The 23,891-nt window shown below is 41.0% G+C and overlaps 1 protein-coding gene across 1 annotated transcript in view; it reads right to left on the bottom strand.

Annotated features, from left to right (window-relative positions):
• The window catches only part of Snd1 (staphylococcal nuclease and tudor domain containing 1), a 404,121-nt gene that overhangs the window by 341,563 nt on the left and 38,667 nt on the right, over positions 1–23,891 (bottom strand). The window contains exons 7-10 of the mRNA XM_031381336.1: positions 23,456–23,614; positions 22,197–22,303; positions 19,443–19,533; positions 5,720–5,833 (exon numbers count right to left, since the gene is read on the bottom strand). Of these exons, the coding sequence (XP_031237196.1) occupies positions 5,720–5,833; positions 19,443–19,533; positions 22,197–22,303; positions 23,456–23,614 (471 nt within the window). The remainder of the gene's footprint in view (positions 1–5,719; positions 5,834–19,442; positions 19,534–22,196; positions 22,304–23,455; positions 23,615–23,891) is intronic.

Raw genomic sequence — 23,891 nt, 5'->3', positions numbered from 1 at the left:
CTGAAAAAGGCCTTTGAGATTCCTGGGGCATCCTTAATAATATACTTACCTGCAGTTCCTCTCTACCAACTGCCTGTCCAAGAATCGCAGGTGGCACAGACCTGGGAGAGACACCCAAAGTAAAAGCAGCAAGGACACAAGATTAGAAAGACCCTTCACTGCCCAGGTCGGAGTGCTTACAGGCCCTGGTGTGAAGGAATCTCTGTGATGAGTTCACAGGGAGGAAGCTCAAGGGCAGGGAACAGAAACCATAGAGTAGTGAGCTACCAGCTTCTACCCTTGGGTTTCCACTTTTTCCTGAGTACCAAGCCAGAGATAGAGTCCAAGGGAGAGAAAGGAAGAGCCAGACACAACGGCACAAAAGAACCTGAGAAAAGGCTCTGCAATCAAAAGTAAACTTAATCCACAAAACACCTGGGGACTGGGCAAACACTGTACCTGTTTTTTAGGTAAATTTCAGCTCCATCTCTCTGTGCCAACAACTACAATAGCACTCCAAGCACAGATTTCATGGGGGAATAAGTCAGCCCCTTCACTGGATGCCTGGAGGCTGTTTCCTTTGTCATTAACACTCCAAGTGTAACACAAAGCCTATGGAAGCTCTGGGCTATGGAGCACTAGGCTTTCCAGTTTCAGATCAAAGCCAAGAACTCCCTAGGAAGCCCTAAGATTGCACAATGTACTCTCTCCTTCAAGGCAGCTGCTCAGAAAAGCCAGAGCCTTTCCCTAAGACTTATTTCTTTATGGCAAACAACTGGATAAAGCAAGCTCTGCCTTTAGAAAAACCCCAATGCCTGTGCAGGTTCACAAGAGCATCATATGTAAGTTCTAAACAGCTTTCAGCCTGAAGGAGTACATAGCTTCTAGGAGCAGACACTAGATTCACCCTGAACAACCCAGAAGCAAGACCAACACCTGCAGTCACACCCAACCGAAAGCTTCTGAGGGACTCCTAACTACACTCATGCATTTAATCTTCCTATCACACCAGCCACCACAGCCACACTCCAGTCACAACACAGGATCTGCCTGGCAATCCAGGAAAGCCCTAAGAGAATAAAAGTTGCTCTGGTAAGTGTTTTAAATGCTTCCTCTAGCTCCAATTAGAAAATAACCAGAGCAGGAGGGAGAAAGTACAGTTAGCCTTGGGCAAAACCTTGTTTTCCTATAAAATTTAAAAGATGGTGCCAAAAAGGGGAGGGGGGAGATGCAATTTTTCCTATTACATCACCCAGACCCCAGCACATCCCAGAGCCCCCGACCCTACCCTCTACTGCTCTGCTATTTCTAGATGTCCAGAAGATTTGTCATTTAACTAATGATAGACTACTAAAATCTCTAGGGAAGGAGGAAGAGAAACAGTGAAGCACATGAGCCACATACTTTTCTAAAAGGGAGCAACATTGGGTCCTCATCTGGAGCTCAGGTCACCACATGGCAGGAACTGCTCTAAGGCCCTATGCCTGCCCATCACAGGGCTCATACTCAAGACTCCTCCCCTGTTATCTATCCTCCAGATCCTGCCTACATCTGCATCCTCCCTGACATGGTTCTTTTGCTTAGAGAGTGCTCATATCATAAGCAAAGGATTGTACCTTTCTCCATTTCCAAGCCATTGACCCTGAAGAAAGTACCTGGTAATTAGACAAAAGGTAATTTCCCAAGTGCATGCCTGAAGGCCCTGTTCAATCCACCTACCACATACCTTCATCCCCAAACAATCCTCGAGCATTCAGTGTTTCTGAAACCACAAGGCCACTCCCCATCTCCCAAAAATACACCATCTTTTCCTCGGAGATTCTACCAGATCTTGTTCTAACTAGGGCAGGAACATATTCTTGTGCAAGCTGTATCTTACACAAGGGCATCTAGCCAAAGGGACAATGACAGAACAGGAGCTGAAATTCAGCTTCCATTCTGTATGCCAAGCACTGACTGACCTGAGGGGAAAGGACATCTCTCTCTAATTTGCACTAGGATACCAAATGAACTTGCATAGGTACTAACCCTTAATAAAAGCTCTACCTTGAATATTTTTTTAAGTTAAAAACAAAAAACAACAACAAAGAACTATTTTTTTCTTCTCTATGTAGCCTTGACACCCTGATGGTCCGGGAACTGTCTATATAGACCAGACTGGCCTTGAACACAAAGAGATCCTCCTGTCTTTGCCTCCAAGGAGCTGGAATTAAAGGTGTGTGCCACTATGCCTGCTTCTACCTTGAATACTCGATTGGCTTCTTAGTATGTCTGCTGCCAGGCTTCAACATCTATATAAAATACAGCACCACTGGGAACTAGAGACAAGTTTTCTTCCTACACCCATACTGTAAATCTTTGTAAACTTTAGAATAAATGTTGACGAGAATATCATGCTCTTTGTAGGAGCTCCGGGGAATTCTTTTAAGGAGGAAGGCAAATCCTCTGAATCCCCCAGGACCCAGAGGGACTGCTGGAGGAACAGCTACAGTTCTCATTTGTCACAGACTCCCCAGGTATTTGGTCAATTAAGGCTTATCAAAAGAAAATCCACAATTACTCCTAATAGATTAGTTTTGTACAAATGTAAATTACTTTCCTATCTTGTAAGTCAAATCACTGACATAATAGTTCTTAACTCTAAACACATCTTTCTCCTGGGCTTAAAATTCCTCAAGACAAAACCTAAAACACAGCATAAACTCTTGACCTCTGACCCTTGCTTACTGACCAAGCCCTCTTGTTTTCATACCCTAGCACCTAGCCATCCGCTCTACTATTCAGCATAAGGCTCTCATTTCGTATCCTGAAATGTTCATAGGGCATATAGATGTCCTGGCCCTACCTGTAATTTCCTGTCATTCAGATGGCATGCCACTCACACACTATCCTCAGGGGCTGCTGTCCATTCTCTGGTCCCCCTAAATTCACCTGATTCTTGCCATCAATATTTTAAATGACATTTCCTCAAAGAAACTCTCGTCTTCCTAAACTTTAAACTTTTTGTAGCAGTGAAATTATTTATGTGCTTCTACTAAGCTTCAAAGTTCATGAGAAGGTTTCACATACCAGAACAGTACCAGGAAGTAAGTAAATACTGATGGTGACTCACCCATTCATCTCAGCTTCTCAGGCTGTGCTGTCCACAAAAATAAACAACAACAAAACTCAGCAGCTGCCCGTCAGCCACTAGCCTCATACAGTCACTTAAACCTTGAACGATGCTAGAAAGAACTTCGACGGGTATAAGTGTAAAATGTAGCCTTAGTAGGGGCGGAGGAGAGTCTCTTTCATTAATGTTTTACTATTCATTAAATGTTGATGGAAAATTCTGTATATGTTTCAACAAATATACTTTAGTGTAAATATAGCTAGCTAAAATGTATAGCAACAAATATAAGTGGCTTGTGTGACTTCCATGACAAGGGTGATTTGGCCTTCCTCTTATGTGCTTACTTCTCGTCCTGGAATACAAGTGTATCAGTTTCTTAGGGAAGGACCAGAACAGTGCCCACACCTGAGTCCTGCAGAGTGCCCTCCACCATCAAGCTGGGGCTAGGGTGTGTGTGTGTGTGTGTGTGTGTGTGTGCATGCAAGCACACACGCACTCATGTGTGCTTTATCACATGGAATCTCTAATGGGATCCTACATTCTTTCAGAGGAATTTAATGAGCAAATAATGACAATCAGTCCTCATTTCTCTCAAAAGCCATATGTTGCTGACTATTATAGCTAAGCCTTACTTAGAACTTTCTTAAAATGGAGTAAGATCTCAGAAGTAAAGAGAAAAAGAAGGGGGCTGGGCAGAAAAAAAAAAGAAGTAATTTATTTTGGTAGGAAACAAGAAACAGTATTATCAGAATCCAACCTGAACTAGGAAAACAACAAATAAAATCAACAACTGCCCATTAGCCATTAAGCTAAGTATCTTTCAATAGCTAAGGCACCTGGGAAAAAGAGTCCTCAGTAGGTTAGTTCATTCTTCAGAAAACCCATTACTATATCTAAGCTCAACATGCCCGATCCCATAAAAACTGCTTAAAATCCAGCCACATAGTCTACATTAACATAATGCTTTGGCTAATGATGCAGACATAAAAATTAACATTCAAGAATTTCAAAGTTGTGGTTGCTGTGGGAACCTTAATTCCAACTGCAGGGCACAGATGCAGAATCGTGGGCTACTCCCAATCCTGATCAAATTGGAGATGTATATTTACTCTGTGCAATGAGGCACAGCCACAGTTACTGAGACAACCTCATTTTGGCATTTCTAAGCTTTCATGCATTTAAAATTTCAACCTTACCACAATACTGTTTGCTGCATTAAATTGCCTCCTCTACAAAGAAAAGAGAGCAAATGAACTGATTGGCCAGACACTGAAATTGCCCATCCTCTGTGTGTTTATACATGATCTGATTCAAAAGATAATCATGATATTTTGATTTTACTCTTATGGGCTGTCTAAAAACTCCCTCACAAATAGGAACAGGGTTTGAATCTCAGCTTGCAAATGCACTATAACATGCGTGTGCACAAAACAATGAAAGAGCAAATTTCACATCTTTAAAACCACAAATGAGATAAATTAAAAAGTAGATAATCTACAACACTAACTTCAACAATGATATTTAATTTATAAAAACTGCCCTTGTGGCACTACCTCTCACCAAGGGCCTAATTCTGTAACCAGTCAACATAATCACTTAAGTTATTATCAGAAGGAAATAAGAGGATCAAGAATGATGGCCTTAAAAGCAAGCTATAACCAAACCCAAGAAAATACTCAATCTCAAATCTTGTTCCTACCAACTCAAATCAAATAACCACAAAATCTACCCACAAACTACTTAGCTGCACACTGAAGACCAACTCGTGTTGCAGTTTCATACAAAGCATAATTATATAGCAATGACATGTACTTGCTCAGTCCAAAGACTCAGCAAATAATACAAAACAACATAGTTAGCAGTGATAAAAGATGAGTAGGCAACCCCAGAGAACATGCACAAAGACTCATCTTACCTAGAGCAAAAACAGAAGGAACTACCAAACCAAAATGACCATCAAAGACAGGCCCTGTTACAATATAAGTAAAATACAGAATTTCTCCATCTTATTCTCTCAGAAATATAAGATTTTAAAATAAAATTGGCCCAAGATCTCCCATATCCCACCCCTAACTGCTCTCCAGCTCCCTGAGGAAGAATGCCAAGTGTAACTATTTGAAATGGACCAGAGCAGAGGTTAACTAAGGTTTTGGCTGCAAATAAAAAGGCATAATACTTGGAGATGTCGAAGACTTATCCTTTCACAGAATGATATCATACTTAACTATTCTGGCTTCTAGTTTTGTGGATGGGCAGATGCTTTCTGAATGATTTCAGTAAGGATGGCCCTCATAGGCTCATGTATTTGAACACCTGTTCCTCAGTTGGTGGTGCTATTTTGGAGAGGTCTAGGAGATGCCATGCTAGAAGTATGTCACTGGGTATGGACTTTGACATTTCAAAGCCTTATGGCATATGTGCATGTTCTTACCTCTCCTACAACCCGTGTGTGTACAGCACTCAGTTCCCACTGCCACTGTTGCTTGCTGCCATGGTTTCCCACCAACAGACTCTTGACCCTCTAAAACATACAGCAAAGAAACCCTGCCTTCTCCAAGCTGCCTCAGTCACGGTGTTTTAAATCATGGTAGTAGAAAATTCTATCACCAGCACACTTCCTGTTCTCACCTGTATGTTGTCTCCCTCCAACCTAGGTGGTCGGATGCTTGAAAGGTGGATGGTCTTGTAGTCTCCAGAATTCAGCTTCACAACAATGGCATCAGCATTCAAAACCTGCATTACCTATAAGGAAGAAGGCAACAATGTTTGAACTGGCTTCCATAGTTCTCACAGTCAGACATGAAAGTGAGTTAGGTAACCGTCTATAACAGACCCAAAACGTCCTCCTACCAACAATGGCAGAGAAAACACACACTAATATTCAATTCCCAAACTGTATAATGATCTCTCTCAGTAAAACAAAAGCTGCTTCATCCACAAAGTTGATCAGTCTTTCTCTCTTGTGGTTAACTAGCAGGTTAAAAGACTAGAAATCTGAGCCAGGAGCAATGGTGCATGCCTACGGTCTAAGCCCCCAAGAGGCAGAGGCAAGAGGCTCACTGAGCTTGAGGCTGGTGGGGGCTGTAGTTTAAGTTCCAAAATGAGATATCCAGGGCTAGACAGTAAAAACCTGCTTAAATAAGAATAATAATGTTAAAAACCAACACACTAAATTCCAGTCTCTACTGAGATTTTTCTTGATGCAAGTTTAAAATTACAAATCAAAATCCCAACTCAATGACTTTAGTGAAAGAGACATGGGTTGGACAAGAAAAGGGTACCACTCTCACGACATGAGAAAGAGCCCCAATGAGATGCCCCAATAGAAAGCAGAAAAATCAAAGATACGTGAAGGACAAAAAGAACTGTCATCTCAGCTCCAGGCAGAAGCTGCTTAGCCGTTAATCTCACAGGCAGAAATATTAAATTGCTAAAATATTACTTCAGCCACTCCACAAGCTATCTTTTTAGAATGCTACTATGGACATGTCTGGTTTTGGAAACCAAAAATCATTACCATTGCACCCCACTCTTAGCTGAAATGATTCACTCCCAGCCTGGGATACAAGGATATCTATTTGAAGGACAGAAGCACAAATATGCCTCTGTGAAGGTTAGAGCATCCCACTATTGTATACAGAGTAAAATGCCATTCACACTGGGACAGTGCCACACCATGGCTATGACCAGAACCCATAAGACAGCCAGCAGTCAACAATTCACCCAATTATATCCAGACCCTGTTGTTTCAAGGCTGTTAGGGATTTTTCATTTTCTTCCTTCTTTGCAAGCATTACAAGGAAGTAGCTGACTACAAAATATGATCACCATCCACTCCATCTGCAGAGTGAAAATCAGACTCTTCTCTGCTTCAACCAGGCCTTTCAGGAGCCTCTGCGGGGCTGAACTACAGGGTCAGCTGCCACAAGAGAGAGAAGGCTGACAAAATTTCCCTCCTCTTTTATGCATGAAATAATAGCACCTAGACTGTCTGTTCCCATGATAGATGGAACACTGGGAAGTGTCTTAAAGGAGGCCTATTTCTTAGAAGGCCTAAAATTCTTCAGCAAAGAATACACTCATTTATTTGTAGACCCATCAAAAACATCTATTCTCTACCTTTACAAAGAACCAGCCAATCACATACCAAAAAGAATAAAGACTGCTCTAAGGGACAATCTTAAGAATGAGGAAACAGCCAGACTAGGTTAGAAAATATGCACGACAAAAAGTGGCAGTAGCTCAGCACACCAAACAGAAAGAAGGGAAGAGATGCCAGATGGAACCCAGCTGTGAGTGCATGGAAGGCTGTGGCTGGTGGACAGAAAGGTCTAGGTTTGACCACTGTAGTAATGGAAGCAGCATAGAGAAAAGGCCACAGATAATAAAGGGTCTAACTAGACTAAAGGAAATTAGGAATTGTTATTTTACTACTATACATTTAAGATTAACCTGAAACTCTGAAAGAAGCAAAAGTCAATGTCAAGTGACCATAATCATTTTCCTATGTCCTTATGACAAATGTGAGTCAAGATACTTAAACCCTAAATGCAAAATCAGAACCAAAAATGTTTCTGGACAGAGAAACTTGAAGATCAGAGGTAATAAAAGTATACAATATAAGGTCAAACCAGGATTAGAACTGGTTATCAGAACTGGGTAGTCTCAAAAGGTACCAAGACCCTCCAAACCCAAGAGTTTTTTACATTGATTAAAAACAAGACAAAAACCCACAAGGTATTTACTATCTAGAACATACAACCAAAAATAGAGATTCAGTTACAGAAACTAAAAGAGAAAAACTTATGTCTGCTACCATCTAGACATATTAATGCCAAGAAGAACTCATATCAATAAAATACCTTCTCAAAGCTATCAACAGTGGACAACAGACCCAAACAGAAAAGGACCTGTGACTATGTCTCAATCCTTCAAAACCCTGCATCTGTGTGAAAAGAAAGCAGGTGACAGACATCTGAGGGATGTGGGCTTCATGGCGTGTCTTATTCATGATGTGTGCTAGGCTGCTATTCTAACTGCAAACAAAAAGAAAATATTCCTCTAAGGAATACCAGCAAAACAACTCCTAGCCAGTCAATAATTCTTTCAAAAGGATACCCAAAGGAAAATGAGACAATCTTCAGTCATCTCAAATGCACACATCTCACAATGTTTCGAAAATGTTACTCTTGGACAGATCTGTACTTACTCTCAAACTCAAATTAACTCTTATTAAATTGTCAGTTGCCAAAAAAACATACAGAACTTCCTTACATCAGGGCATGAAAAATATCTTGACAGTACTGGCTTTCGAGCATGCTCAGAGAGCAAGGACACCAGGGAAAGCATCACAGTGTCACACCTTCCCCCGTCACAGAATGTGAGGATCTAAGCATCCCCTCTGACAAGGTTGGTGTTCGTCACCCCTTATAACATGTTACCGACAGCAGCAAATGGATTCTTGAAGCTTAAATTTTAGGCCACAGCAGCAGACTCTCTGCTTGGCATATCCCTGATTAGCAACCTCCTCTTCAGAGCTGCACACTCAGATGCTGCCAAGGGATGCAAGGCTTAGCTTTCAGAGGGAGGGCAGGAGGAAAGAAAGGAAGTGTGCGCCTGTATGTGTGTGTGTGTGGGGGGGGGGGGGTCTGTTCCTCTCTAAATTGTATCATTACTGCCCAGTAAACAGCAATTGCTTAGAGACATGGAAGAAGCGATAAACTGCTGGGTATAGACACACACTGTGCAGTAAGTAAAATGCAGAGTGGATCCTACCCAGAGCCTGCTCACCACCTCGGTTATAGCCCACACTTGAACAGATATACTTCTCAGGGAGCTTTGCATCAGGAGAACTGAAGTGTGCTCCCTCTGCTCGTTTTCACTATAAGCTACAGATCTCTAACCACACCATCCTCATGCAGAGACACCAAGAGATCACCCCAAGGCTCAGGAGCAAAAATCTATAAGGAACAAGTCACCATCTGGACTCAAGATCACACACACTAAATCCAATTCCTTCCGCATCACTTGAAGACTAGTTGCAAAGGGAAAAATGTTTTCATGATGGTAAGATATAGGCTAAAGGCTACCACATGTCAAGAGAACTACTGAGCTGTGTCAGGAAAAAGAAAAACTGATCCTTTCTTTGGTCCCCTGCCATAGTAACGATCTGCACAGGCCCCTCCAATGCTCACTGCGAGTCCAGAGGCTGTTCTATTTGGCTCCCAAGAACTCTGCAGCATGTATCAGTTGATGCATGCTTACAACCGCCTTCTGGGCTACAGACACCCTCCAACAACACAAATCCAACAACAACTCTAATCCTACTACCAATCTTGGTACAGAAAGAGGCAGAGAGCCCATCAACCCAAACAGGTCTTCTACAGGACGACTGGGGACTACCCTTTGATGAGACTATCAGAAATGAAACCCATGCCCTTCACCTCACTGACATCTGACACTTGACCTTTCTCCTGCATCTAGGATTATGAACTATGCCTAGTCTCCGTAGTCCATCAGAAAAGTACAAATGCAAGCTTGCTTTGAAAAAAGTTAATAATCATAGCAATATCCTGGTACAACCAAATACTATCAGAAATAACTAAGAAGATGCTGCACATCAGACAAAATTTCTATGGGTGTCATCCTACAAACTCCTCAAAACAATCAAGGTCACAAGGAAAACAAGGAGAGTCTGAGATGCTGTAAGGAGGTAAAATAAGCAAACTTAATACTAATGAGAAAGAAGAAAGACATTAAGAGAAATCTAAATAAAGTAATAACTTTAGTTAATACTAGCATATTTACATTGGTTTATTAATTATAACCAATGTACCACATTCACATAAAATGCCAAAGGACATTATGGTTGCAATGGACTCTTGGCATTAACTGTTCTGGACCCATCCTAAGAATACTCCTAAATCTCTTCTAATTCATCTGCAAACTGGACTGCTAATGAAATCTTCCAAACAAGTCTTAGCCTATCTGCAGTGCAGTGGAGGCTAATGTTCTAGCCAAACCATCTATTCATCATGCAGGTCCTTCTTTGGTCAGGTGAGTGACCAATTTTTCATTTGTTTGTGTTTTCCCATCTCTGAATGACTATATGAAAATATATTGGCCAGTCTTAAAGTTTTATCAAAAAGCCACTTACATTTAGCATAAATCTAGAAATTAAGCAGAAAAACAAATAAAAGGCACACAAACTTTAGAGAATAATAAAATTAAACTGTTCGTAAAACATATACGAAGAAAGTTCCAAGATTCCACAAATATTATTAAACCAACTAATAAAATTAATAAAGTAGTGGAAGACAAAATCAGTAATTTCTATACACTAACAATAAATAACATCTGAATTTTATCCCCAATAGCAAGCACCACAAACAACAAAATACTTAAAAATAACCAAGGAAGTAAAAATGCATACAATGCAAACTATAAACCACTGTTGAGAGGGGCTTGAGAAGTGGTCTGGTAGGCAAAGTGCTCTCTGGGCAAGCACGAGGACCTCAGCTGAGATCACCCTGCCCTCACAACACCCATGGAAAAGGTGCATGCCTAGAATCCCAGTACTGAGAGGCAGGAACAAGAGGATTTCAAGAAATTTGTAGCAAGCCAATATTATCTAACTATTGGCCTGCACAGACACTTGCACACATTTACCATACACACAGATAAAAACTGTTAGACAAAAGATAAATGGAAACACATCCATGATTATGAATAATCTAATATTGCCAAGTCAATATTATTTTTGCTGGGATGTTTGTTGGTTTGATTTTGCCAATTTGTAAATTTAATACAATTCTATCAAAATCTCAAATGTAATTACTTTTGCTCTCTTTTAAAATGCAGTGTTTCACATATTTACAGGTAATCTGTGTGCACAGGCTATGTGTCATACATATTGATAGTGTTGTAAATTTGACAAAACCTAAAACCAACCCAGAGATTAGTCCCTGAGCATGCCTGTGAGGCATTTTCTTAAGACTGAAAACCACCATCATCAACACCACCACTAGTACCACGACCATCAGCACCCAGTCACAGACTGGGCCCTGGACAGAACGAAAAGGAGAGTAGGCAGGCGCTGGGTACTGGCACCGGCCATGTTACCTTGTTCTGACTGTGGATACAATAAAACTAGTTCCTTCAGACTCTGCTACTACAACTTCCCTGCCATGATGGGCTGTAAGCTAATTAAACTTCCTGTTAGTTGCTTTTAGTCAGTTTTACTACAGCAAGAGAAAAGAAAAGCTAGGAGAGAAATCAGAAGCAGATGTGGGGTGTTGCTGTGACAAACCTGTGAGGTTCTTAGGCCACTGGAAATATTTTGTGACTAGAATGTGGATGAGTTTGGTAGTCTAAGCTAGAAGAGCCAATGAACACTAGAGTATTCATTTACTGTTTTCAATTTTGTCAGGGTATTTTACCATAGTATTAAGAAAACAAAGTAAGATAACAAGACAATTGGTATTGTTCATGGTTTACTGTATGTACTACTTAAATGAGCACCTAAGTGGGCTGATAGGTTGTTCATTGATTTGATCTAGCCTTGCAGAAATAGAAAAACATGATTTAAAAAAATCACTTTGGATCTCAAAGGACCATCAAATAGGCAAAAATAACAAAACTGGATAGCACATGTTTCTTTACCTCAAAGCTACAAAGCTACAATAATAGAAACCATATAGTACTGTCATAAAGACTTGCAAATCAGACCAATGGAAAAGGGCAAAAATGAACCTTTGCACTTGTGGTCAGATGGCTGTGGACAAGGATGGGAATTCAGTAGCTGAGGAAAGGCAAACTACAACAGACAATACAAAAGGAAAGCTGGAGGTATGAACAATTGAGCTGCAGCCTCGCGGTGCCTCACCAAAGACTAACTCAAACTGAATCCATGAGTTAAATATGAAACGTTAAATAGCTTAACAGAAATCACAGGGCAAAAACATCACTGTTTTGCATTTGGCAATGATCTACAGGATATAAAACCAAAGACAAACATAATAATGAAAATAGCAAATTAGATGGTGCATCAAAGTACAACTAATAGTAAAAGACAGTCCACAAAATGTAAGATGGCATTTCTAAATCATGTATCTGACAAAGACTTAATGCCCAGAATATTTGCAAAATTCTTATCATTTAACAACAAAACCAAGTAGTGCAATTAAAAATGGGAAGAAACCCTGAGTTCAGTACCCAGTACTACAAACAATTTTTAAAAACTGAAAAGCAGGCAAAAGTCTTATAGACATTTCCCTAAAGCAGGCCATACAAAGATGACAAGCACAGGAAACAACACACAACAGCACTAATCACTAAGATTAAAGTAAAAAACCTGTAATGTCAAGTCATGGTAAACCTATTAGGATGAATCCTTCAAGAAAATAAACTAGGCTAAGGAATCTCAGAAACCTCATAATAAACATCTATAGCTATGATGCTGAATAATTCTTGAACTGGAATTAAAGCAAAAAAGTGACTGGGGCAAAGTCAGGTCCATTCTAACTAACTGATTCCATTCTAGCAGATCCATGCTGCAGCCATATAGCTACCTTACAACATGCTCTTCAATGTTGGCCTTGGCTATTGCTGCCAGACAACTAATGTGAGCTCTCAAGCAAAGTCTCAAAGAGTAAGCTTGAAGGAAGGAGGAGTTTGAGTAGTTTTACATCTTTTCAAAACACAAAGTTGAGTGTTGACTGTGTTATCAAGCAAAGAACTAACATGAGGTATCTAACAAGCAGGGCACCGAGAAGACATCTCTTGGGAACAAGTACTTTCCCCCTGCCCCCAACAATGCTATTCAGGTCTGTGAAATCTGCAATACCCACAGATCCAGCAGTAAGGACAGGGAAGCCAAGCCACGTGCTCAGGGGACCATATGGCTACAAACTGCACAGATCAGCTAAAACGCCACAGGGAAGGCAGGCAGGGAACTGGCAGGCCACAACAGGCACAAAAGTCTCAGGCAGGCTCAGCTAATCGCTGTGAAGGGAACATGCTTCTCTGCTAACCTGGAGAGACAAGAAGAGGCCTCCTTTGCATTTCTTTCTTTCAGGGATAAAACTGCTTAAGCGGATGATGAAAACCAATTTTTCAACAGGCCAGATGTATAAGAAAATCCTTAGCTGAGTTTTAGATTCCTCACAGTGACCCTCTTGACAAAGACCTATCTACAGCTTTCCAGAATTCAACTAGGAGACCCAGAAGCATCTCCTTGAAGAGGTCAGGAGTTAGCTTTTCAAGGAGTTCAGGTGATTTTAGTGATGTCCTGTACAATTAGCTCCTGTACAACACAGTAACTGTGAAACAACCCCTATTTGGGATTGGGGAGGCCTGTGGAACTTCAGACTGTGGATGTGAGGGCCCCAGGCCATAAGGACCTTTGTTAGATTGCCTTGAGAACTTACTGGGCATTAACATACCTTTTTTGTGTGTGTTGGAAGGGCTGCAGGGGGAGTGATCATGGAATTCAGGATTGAATTTAGGCCCACATACATGCCTGGCAAACATTCTACCACTGAGCTACACCCCCACCTCTCAACATTTTCAATTGTTCAAAAATGACTATTGAGCTACAGCTGGGGTCAGGGTTACAAAATGCTGTGAGCTGTAAAGCCTAACAAATATTTACTGTATGTTCCTTTCAGAAAATATTGGCCAATCCTTCTTTGGGCACATATCAGAAAATAAGCCTACATCTATCAGTTAACAGTTCTGAAGACCTATTAGCAAAAATATCCCAACTACCTTTAAGGAAATAGCTAGTATTTACAGACACTCACTCCACTGTCTAAGTATGGGAAAAATTACCATCTTACATGAATAGCAACCTTCTGGATGCTGGTTAAATAAATTATGGTACAACTTCACAGTGAAATACTGGGTACCAATCAAGGAAGTTGATCCAAACACATTTTGGTTCCTCCTTCTCTAATCAATTAAAAAAAAATTAAAGGATGTGTTTAACCCACCCATTCATCTATTTACATAAGCTCAAGAATATAAATATAATCTGAGACAAGGTCTGCATAAGATCCTGAAAGTCAGTATGTAAATGAATGACTATCTCACTCTACAAGCTCATAAAAACCAAATCCTGTGGCAGAAGTGAAGAAACTGAACAGGTGAGCTGATAGGGAGTGCAGAACCCCTGCTCCTCTCCCCTAGCTGTCCAGAAAAACTCCAGAAATACCAAATCAGGCATCTTAAGTAACAACCAAGGAGGCGAAAACCAGGATTGGCTTCAAATCCTTGAAACAGCTGCTAGACTTCAAGACATATGCCCAAAAATCCACACAGTCTCAATGCTTATAACTTAGTATTTTAAAACCTTATTCTCAAATGAGAGACAACCAAAGTCCATCAAATACCTGAGGATTCTCTAACATGAAAAATGGCGGGCCAAAATAACCAAAAGAAGGACACAAGGAACACAAAGGAAAACTGCAGAATGAAAGGTAATTCTTCAGAGAGCTAGAGGACCTAAAATGAGTTTTAGATGTTTAATTTTAAATAACAATAGGAGAGATACATTTGAACAAATGAAATTCATAGAGATGAAAGGATAAATAAGGAGAGGGGGCAGGGAAATCACGCATGCCTATAATCCCAGCACTTTGGAGGTTGAAGAAGGAGGATCTTAGATTCAAGATAAGCACAGGCTATGCAATACAACTTTCTTTTCAAAAACAACAATAAAACATTTTTTTAAGACAAAGAAAAGAAGGAAAGATGCAAACATTAGCCACAAAGTACAGCTACCAAATGTGAGGAGTTCTGGGAAGAGGAAGAACAGAGAAAAATAAATAAAAACAAAGCATTTTAGGGGAAGAAGTGAAGCTGAAGGTCTAAGACTGAAGCACAATGTTACATCATTAAAATGATTTTCATAATTCTTTCTAGAACAAAAAAGACTCATACATGGATGAAAAAGTATCAGTCATTTCAGATCACCAAAAGGGGTGGAGGGACTAAATGACAACAAAACCCTCAGAAACTTAGGAAGTTAGGGAAAGTAGGAACCTAAACGACCCTGCAGCAATCCTCTATCAGTTTTCCTGGGAAATGGCTTCTGGCACAGCCCACTGGATTACTAACCAAGGGTAAATGGAGCAGCTTCGAAGATTACCTCAAGTAGTCTGCTGTCATGAAGTAAGGAACAAGTGTGCCACGAAAATGATGGAGAGAATCAAGAAAAGGCCACAGTAAAGAAAGCATCATCCTAATCTAAGAGCAAGACAAAGGAACCTCCTATGACGATGACAAAGGAAGCTCCTATGACGATGACAAAAGAACCTAAAGGTAAAATTCATACTGTGAGAAAAAGCAATCACTTAGTCCAGGTGGGCACTGCCCAGATTTCAAGACAGAATTATTGAAGGTAAGAGGAGGAAACTGAATGGATGTTTTGAGACAAAAATCATACAGGCAGAAATCTGAGCACTGAATTAATAATGTGTGTAGTATATTTGCATGTAAATGTTTAAAAACAATTAACTTCAGAGAACACACAAAGTATAGAAAATAAAAATTAGCTTTACTCTATGCAATATAATATAAAGAATTAGCATTTACGCCAGGCAGTGGTGGCGCACGCCTTTAATCCCAGCACTTGGGAGGCAGAGGCAGGTGTATTTCTGAGTTTGAGGCCAGCCTGGTCTACAGAGTGAGTTCCAGGACAGCCAGGGCTACGAAGAGAAACCCTGTCTCGAAAAACCAAAAAAAGAAAAAAAAAGAATTAGCATTTACAAGGTAAATACTATTACTTTAAACAAAATCATAATCATACTGGAAAAATGGAGGACCATGTGCATGCCCATGTGAATATTTGTGTCTGAATGACAAATTTAAATGTTTTCTGATGGAATAAAGTAAAGAAGTTATGCTTACAAAGAAGAGAAAATAACAAATAAATCTTGTATTCAGGGGTACAAAAGAGTCAACTGTTCAAAGAGGTTGACATGGACAAGCATGGTGTCACTCACATGCCTGTAATCAAAGCACCTGAGAGGTACAGGCAGAAGGATCAGGAGTTCAAAATCACTACTATGGACTTTGTTTCAAATGAACAAAGCAGCTGCCAATCTACAGTGAAATGATGAATTTGTGACAGAATACCGTTTCCTTTTGGAGCCTCTCGTTCTTCATGAAGGAACTTAACCTGGATTGTATTCAAACTCCTTGTGCCACGCTGCCGCTCTCTGAGTGGATGACTGGTAGGTAAGGTCTGAGTGTGTGGTGCTCCCTACAGTCCAAGCTCCTCATGCCACATCAGCACTCTCTGAGTGGATGACTGGTAGGTACAGTCTGAGTGTGTGGTGCTCCCTACAGTCTGATGTTTGGATTCTTGCTTCCCAGACGATGGCATTGATTTGGAGAGTGAAGAACCCTTGCAATGTATTGTTTATTTGGCAGATGCAGGTCACTAGTGATGGGCCTTAAAGGTTATACCCATTGGTGGTCCAAATCTGATCTGAACTCAGCTTCCTGATCCAGCCCCCATGCAGAGTTTTGCCACATACCACTAACTCCATGTCCATGTTGCTGTGACATGCCTTTCCAGTCATGATGCCATACCCAAAAAATATCACTCCTCTCTTAAATTGTTCCCATGAGACACTTGGTCAGAAAAATGAGAACGGTACAGAATACAACTTGTATAAATCAAGGACCATCAGATTTTATGTAAAGATCCAGATAATAAATATTCCATTCATAAATAAATATTTTAAGCTTTGCAGGCTATTGAACAGCTCAGTGACAATTACATACCCTATTAACAATCTGATACTGGGGCTGGAGAGATGGCTCAGTGGTTAAGAGCACTGACTGCTCTTCCAAAGGTCCTGAGTTCAAATCCCAGCAACCACATGGTGGCTCACAACCATCCGTAACAAGATCTGACTCCCTCTTCTGGAGTGTCCAAAGACAGCTACAGTGTACTTACGTATAATAAATAAATAAATCTTTAAAAAAAAAAAAAAGCAATCTGATACTGGGACATGAAGAGAGTCGCTAGCAAGCATGGCAGCACATGTCTTTAATCCTAGAACTTGGAAGGTACAGGCAGGTGGAGGTTTGTGAGTTCAAGGCCTAGTTTTCAGAGAGTTCTAAGTGAACTAGAACTACAGAATGAGACCCTAGCCTCAAAGAAGGAAAGAGAGCCTCAAACAATGCTTAAACAAGTACACACGGCTAGACCCCATTTACTCATGACAGGAAAATTTAACTTCACCTAACTTTTGCATGCCACACAATAGTCTTTTTCTTTATAAAAGCCACAAGCCATGCATCCCTGAGGGTAGTGCCATACTTGACCCAGGGAACACGGCTGGCCAAAGCTGAGGTGGGTGGTCTGGACAGCCTAAAGAAGAAGCAAAGCTCATGACAACTCCTCAAGAGTGAGTGCTCTACTCACCTTCTCTGTGCTTTACAGACAAAAGTAATACTCAAAATGGTTTAAGTTCAAAAAAACATAAAACCTTTTTTCTATCCACAAAAATTTTTCTAAGTAGGCTTCCATTAAATGACCTAAATTTGGGGCTGGAGAGATGTCTCAGCAGTTAAGAACAATGACTGCCCTTCCAGAGGTACTGAGTTCAAATCCCAGCAACCACAACCATCTGTAATGGGATCTAATGCCCTCTTCTGGGGTGTCTGAAGACAGCTACAGTGCACTCATATACAGAAAATAACTAATTCTTTTTTTAAACTGGCCTACATTTACATTAACATCCTAGAGAAACCGTTATCCTTCATAAACCTCACTTCGCCAACGTAACCAGTAAAACTCAATTGTAGTGAGTATCAAGATACTTACTGTGTTTAAAAAACAAAACAAAACCCAGAGAACAGGGAATCCTAGATTTTAAAAGTGGAATAAAGGTTGCAGTAGCCATTTCTCCCTTTTCAAGTAGACGACATGAACATGTGCCTGTAATGCCAGTATGGTGAGGCAGAGGCAATACGACGGCTGGTTGGAGGCTAACATGGAAACCACTGTGAGGCCCTGTCGCAGTCAGACAGGCAGACAAGGATGCAAGGGCCAGTTATTTACTTCTTTAGAATTCTTTCTTTACTAGCAACTTGTCAGTTCCCCAATCCGTAGGATCTGCTAGAAACAGAGCAGGCCAGAGGAATATTTCTAAGTCTCACCTACATCCCTGGTATCACAGCCTTTCAGGAATGTTAGCAAACTGAAGATCCATTTCCCTGTTGAGTGGATTGTCATCCTTTGTGTAGGGACATTCTCACTTATAGGGCATGTAAGCAGAACTAAATGAGCTTCAAGATGGCAAAGCAACCCATGTCCAAGTGCACAATAGCACAGTCCTCAAAGAAAAGGAAGCAAAGAGCCATTGTGTTCTACCTCAAGATATGTAGGATGCACTGGCAACTCTGTCCCCATAGACAAATGCTGTTCATGTCCACTAAGAGAGTGACTGCAAGGCCCTAACAGCTACTTAGATACCTGCTAAGGAGGGGAGAGGCCAGTTGAGCTTTGAAACCTATTTCTTTTAACATGGAAAGAGAGGAGAGACAGAGGAAGTGGGGAGGAAGAGAGGGAAAAGAAAGAGGGAGAGGGAGGAAGGAGAGAGAAGAAAAATCAATCAGCCAATGCCTCAGAGTCTTTATAAAAATTTTACATTTATAAGATAGTTTGGGGATTTCTCAAGCTGACAGTGCCACCTAGTGACTTTCCAACTTCAATTCATGGTTAACTGATGGAGACACCCAATGTTCATCCACAAATACATTTCTTTAACAACATTTTGCCTAAATAGACAAAATCTTCAGTGACTCTTAGCAAAAGTAAAATCACACTGAAAACTTCATACAATTTAGGAATGCATGCAACTCAACCTTCTGGAACCTTAAGAAGAAAACCTTTTGTTCAGTACTAGTGATATAACCACTTCATCTACTGAACAGCTCTAGTTCCCTAGGGAAGAAGCAATCCAGCCCCGACACACATTGGCCAGTAACGAATTCAAGGCAGTGAAAATACTGAAACCACAGAGTACCAGAGAAGGCTGAGGACACAGGGAATCCTTAGTGCCAGTTGCAAAGCAAAGCAAATAAAAGATATCTCAGGTATGAGAGCTATTTTGAGCTAGTGATGCCCACAACATTAATCTAAGAACTTATAATGAAGTTGGGCTAATTTACTGTGAGAAACACACACACACACACACACACACACACATACACACACACACACACACACACACACACACACAGGAGATACAGCATTTCCAATTGCTCAGATCCTTGTTTTATCACTGGTCTGGCAATGTCCACTCTGCATATCAACATGCTGAGAATGACTCACCTTGGCAACGAACTGCTTGTCCTTTTGGTCCAAATTAGCAGTGGGAGGCACATAGTCTCTCCATATTCTCAGCCTGCGCTCCTTGGCAAACCTGGCAACAAAACAAGGATGCAAGATCATTCATGGACCAGGCCATTGTGCTTGAATCCAGCACCAGCGTGGGAGCAGGTTAAGCAGGAAACCCTACTACCCTACCCTGTGAAAAGAGCCAGAGAAGAAAGACCATAGTCAACACAGAACAAAGCCTGACTACAAATGTAAAGAATACACAAAACAGAAATAAAAGAAGCACAGTAGTGGTACATGCCTTTAATCCAAGAACTTGGGAGGCAGAGGCAGGTGGATCTCAGTGAGCCCAAGGCCAGTCTGCTCTACAGACTGAGTTCCAGGACAGCCTAGGCTACACAGAAAAATCCTATCTCAAAAAACAAAACAAAGAAGGAAAAAAAAACCACAAAAACCACAAGATGCATGTACATAGTAAACTTATGAATGTCCAACTGAGATCCTGGTATGGAACTGTCAGAGCTTAGAAAGCACAAGGTCACCTGAATGATTCACTCTGGCTTATCTAGTATCTTCTGAGTGAGTACTATAACACAGATGCACATGAAAACATTCTCTAAGAATCACAGGCTCCCTGACTGCCATTTAAATTGTAAAAGGGTTATCAGCTATCAGGTTCAAGTCAGAAAATATCAACATAGGGTGGCTAAAGTGCACTTGAAAAGAAACACACAAAATCTGTAGACTTTCATTAATAAAAGTTCAAAAACCATATTGTCAGGAATTTATTTCAAAATACTAAGCAAAGTAGATTATTTTCTCAGTCAGACCAAGAGTGGGAGATTGAATATGTGTAACGATTAAAAAAAGAGAGACAGAAAAAAAAATCAATGAACAGCTGTTTTAAACTGTTCATGACTAAGTGTATGCATGTGCAGAGGGAGAGAAAGCGATGCTTTCTGAGAGCAGTACTGCAACCAGCCTTCTAGGCAGCACTGAAACAGAAAAGACAAAGAAGGATGCAGGAGCTGGAAAATACAGAAAGCAGTTCCACAGAAAGCACATAACTGTACCCATAATGCAAGCAGCTCAGAGATGCAGCAAAACAACAAACGCAAGGTCATACAGCGAGATAGGATTTGCATTCTCTGGTCGAAGCCTGTTTTACAGTGACTCTCTTTTTAAAAACATCTATATTCTCCTACAACTGTTAGAAACCATAGATGTTATATTCTAATTATACTCATTTTCTTCAAAGATGGGTTGGAACTTAAAAAATGTCAAGAAAATTTATCAATCAAAATAATAACTTGAAACAGTAATGAGTAGAAAATAGAAGTTTCTGAACCAAAGAAAGCAAGAAAGAAATTGAGCATCACAGAATAGTGAGTATTTGAAGTGCTTCATCTACAAGACCATTATATCTTTCCAATTAAATTATGGCACAATATACAACTTTGAAAAATTAAGCAATCCCTCTGGCTTTTCATCAAATAATATATACCTGTCAGATATATCCTATCCAGTGTCCCAGATTAAAATATGTTCCCAGAAAAACTTACAAATGTCTGCTTATAGGTACAGAAGGATGTAAATAAAAGTCCTCAGAAAACACCTAAAAAGTACGAGAATCATTCTTTTTTTTTTTTTCTCACCTGTACACATGAATGGCAAAAAAACCACTAACAAAAGTGCTGTAATTTTAAGACTCTGAGCTAAGGTTCCATCCCGGGAAACTAAAGGATGGTCTGTCTACGTCAGAACTAATTCTTCAAGCCGGGCGGTGGTGGCGCACGCCTTTAGTCCCAGCACTTGGGAGGCTGAGGCAGGCGGATTTCTGAGTTCGAGGCCAGCCTGGTCTACAGAGTGAGTTCCAGGACAGCCAGGGCTGCACAGAGAAACCCTGTCTCGAAAAAAAAACAAAAAAAGAACTAATTCTTCTTCTCACCACTGCCCTGGAGCTGGCATTGTTCCCCCTCAATGACGCTTGGTACCTGCTTTATTTTCTTCCATCCACCCCACCAAATGTGAGCTCAAAACATCTAGCTATACTTGCCCTTGATACCTGAACAAGCTACCAATCTTTAAAATGTCCGTTTCTGTCTTCTGGGAGGTTGCCATCACCTCAGAAATATATTAACACTTACAATTAAAACACACTTCCAAGCACATTAGGGCCATCAGTCTACAGACGGCCTGATTCTAGTATAGACCCCACAGGCTCTACCTCTCCATCACAGTTCCAAGCTTGCTTGTTGGGAGCACCTGATAAGCAATCCGTTCCATCATTCACTTTAAACACCTAGAGCTAGAATACTTGAGAGGGAAACTTGGAGAAAAGTGACTAAGAAACATTTAAAAAGTAAATCAAGTAAGGAAAAATGTCAGATGGGCTGGCAAGAAAGCTCAGCAGGTAAAAGTGCTTGCGAGCAGGCCTGAGGACCTGAGCTCAGTCCCCAGTACCCAATCCATGTGGTGGAAAGAAAGAACCAACTCAACACAAGCTGTCCTTTGCCTTCCAGCCATCATGGCATGGGCACACTCACACACACACACACTAAGCCCTTACCCCCAGGCCTTAAACTAATGTGGACCTAAATGTGAATATGTGAATGGCTCCACAGGACAGCCCGTGCTATCCCTCCCCATCCCCTTACTGAAATAAAACAGGCAATACCACAGCCGGGTGAGAGAAGACGGCCAGTTTCTCTCCCTGAAACGCTTAGCAGAGTGCCCTGCAGGCCTTACCTCTCAGCTGCCCTCAGCTTCTCTGCACCCCGGGTGTAAACTGCAATTGACCAGTCCACACAGCGGGCAAAACCTTCCTTCAGGAGGAGTTCAGTGATGTTACCATTCTAAGAGACGAGGCACAAGAGAAGACAGACACAAATCACACACTGTTGCACCAAGAAATCAGTTTTCTGTTTCTGACGTTGCAAATGCAGCCACCGTCTAGCTGGTACTTCAATTTTTCTAAAATAGGGAAAAGTAGTTTCTCTAAGAAATCACACCTAAGCCTCAGGATGCCACTCCTCTTGGCAGCCGTGCCCTCATGTACCAACAACACCCAGCAGAGCAACTCTACTTAACAGGAGCAGAATAAATGTTAGAGGCACCGAATGGAATTGACATTTCAATAGTTCTTTGGGGGGCAGAGGAGGATGTTAATCTTTAGAAGAGATTACACGTTCTCTCCCTCTATTTCTATCAGCAAAAAGCTCAAGAGCAGACTGCATAAGACACATTTTGCCTGGTGAATAACAATTCATATTCTTCTTTGACACAGAACCATCTGGCAGGCATGGCCAGAGAGTCAGCACTCCAGAAGAAACAGACATGACCTTGGCACCCTGCAAACCAAGCCTCCCCGCCTTCTGCAGAGGCCATCCCATCATCATCTCGCTGGAAAAGTAACAGGAGATTAACCTCGTATTACATCTCCATTACAATGGTGAAAATCCACTTTGTTCTCACAAAGCAAGGTCATTACTTGTGCAAGAATATCACATCTATCAAGGAGCACAACAGGGTCAAATTCCCAACAGTCATTACTTTAACAACTCAAAAAATTAAAAATTAAAAACCCCAAACCCAAGCTCCAGAGTTAGGAGGGAACTGTTAAAGATCAGAATATGTCAGTCTCCTTCTGATTGGTGTGTCAATACTCCAGGAAAGCTAAATTCTAGACCTACATATGAAACTTCCCAGCCTTCAACTGGCGATGGCAACTTCCAGACTCAAACACGCTTTATGAAGCCAGAAACACTTAAGATGAACTTCCTAAAAACTCAATGCACTGATTTGTGCATGACTACATGACTAATGGTATCTGCACAGAAAAGGCTCAAGTCAATGGATAAAGAAAAAAAAAAAAAAAAAAAAAAAAAAAAACACCACCACCACAACAACAAAAACCTGCCAAGATTTGAAACAATGCTGAACAGAGAGAAACAGTAGCAAACTGAATACATGGCCGACCCATCTACCCAGGTATCCCACACACTCACTGGATGAAGGATGGTACCCAGAATGTTCTGATTATGGCAGCTCTCCAGAATGATCTGAACATCTCTCTGAAGCAGTCGAGACTCTGTGAAGAACTTGGCTTCTGCAGCAAAGGGCTCTGGTGTCTCACTACCATCTGTCTCTCGACGAAAGGTTGGGCACTAAAGGAAAGTTAAGGACAGTGAGGAATAAGGGGAGAGCCAGTGACCCTACCCACATCAGATTTCAGGGACATGAGGACCACAGCTTAAGCTCAGAGTTCAAAAACCTGCTCTTCTGACCATCTTTAAAACACCAGACCAATCAAGCTTTTTGTTAAAGACAAATGAAACATACCACGCTGAGCATTTTAATTTCCTTTAAAACCGTCCCTTTGCCAAGAGACAATCTGGCAGTACCTTGCTTTCAATCTCTGATTTTTTTTTTTTTTAAACACAC

This window comes from Mastomys coucha, unplaced genomic scaffold (assembly GCF_008632895.1).
Source record: "Mastomys coucha isolate ucsf_1 unplaced genomic scaffold, UCSF_Mcou_1 pScaffold20, whole genome shotgun sequence".
Classification (NCBI taxonomy): domain Eukaryota; kingdom Metazoa; phylum Chordata; class Mammalia; order Rodentia; family Muridae; genus Mastomys; species Mastomys coucha.
Note: the sequence above shows the minus strand (reverse complement) of the source record. Positions and strands in the feature narration are given on the sequence as shown.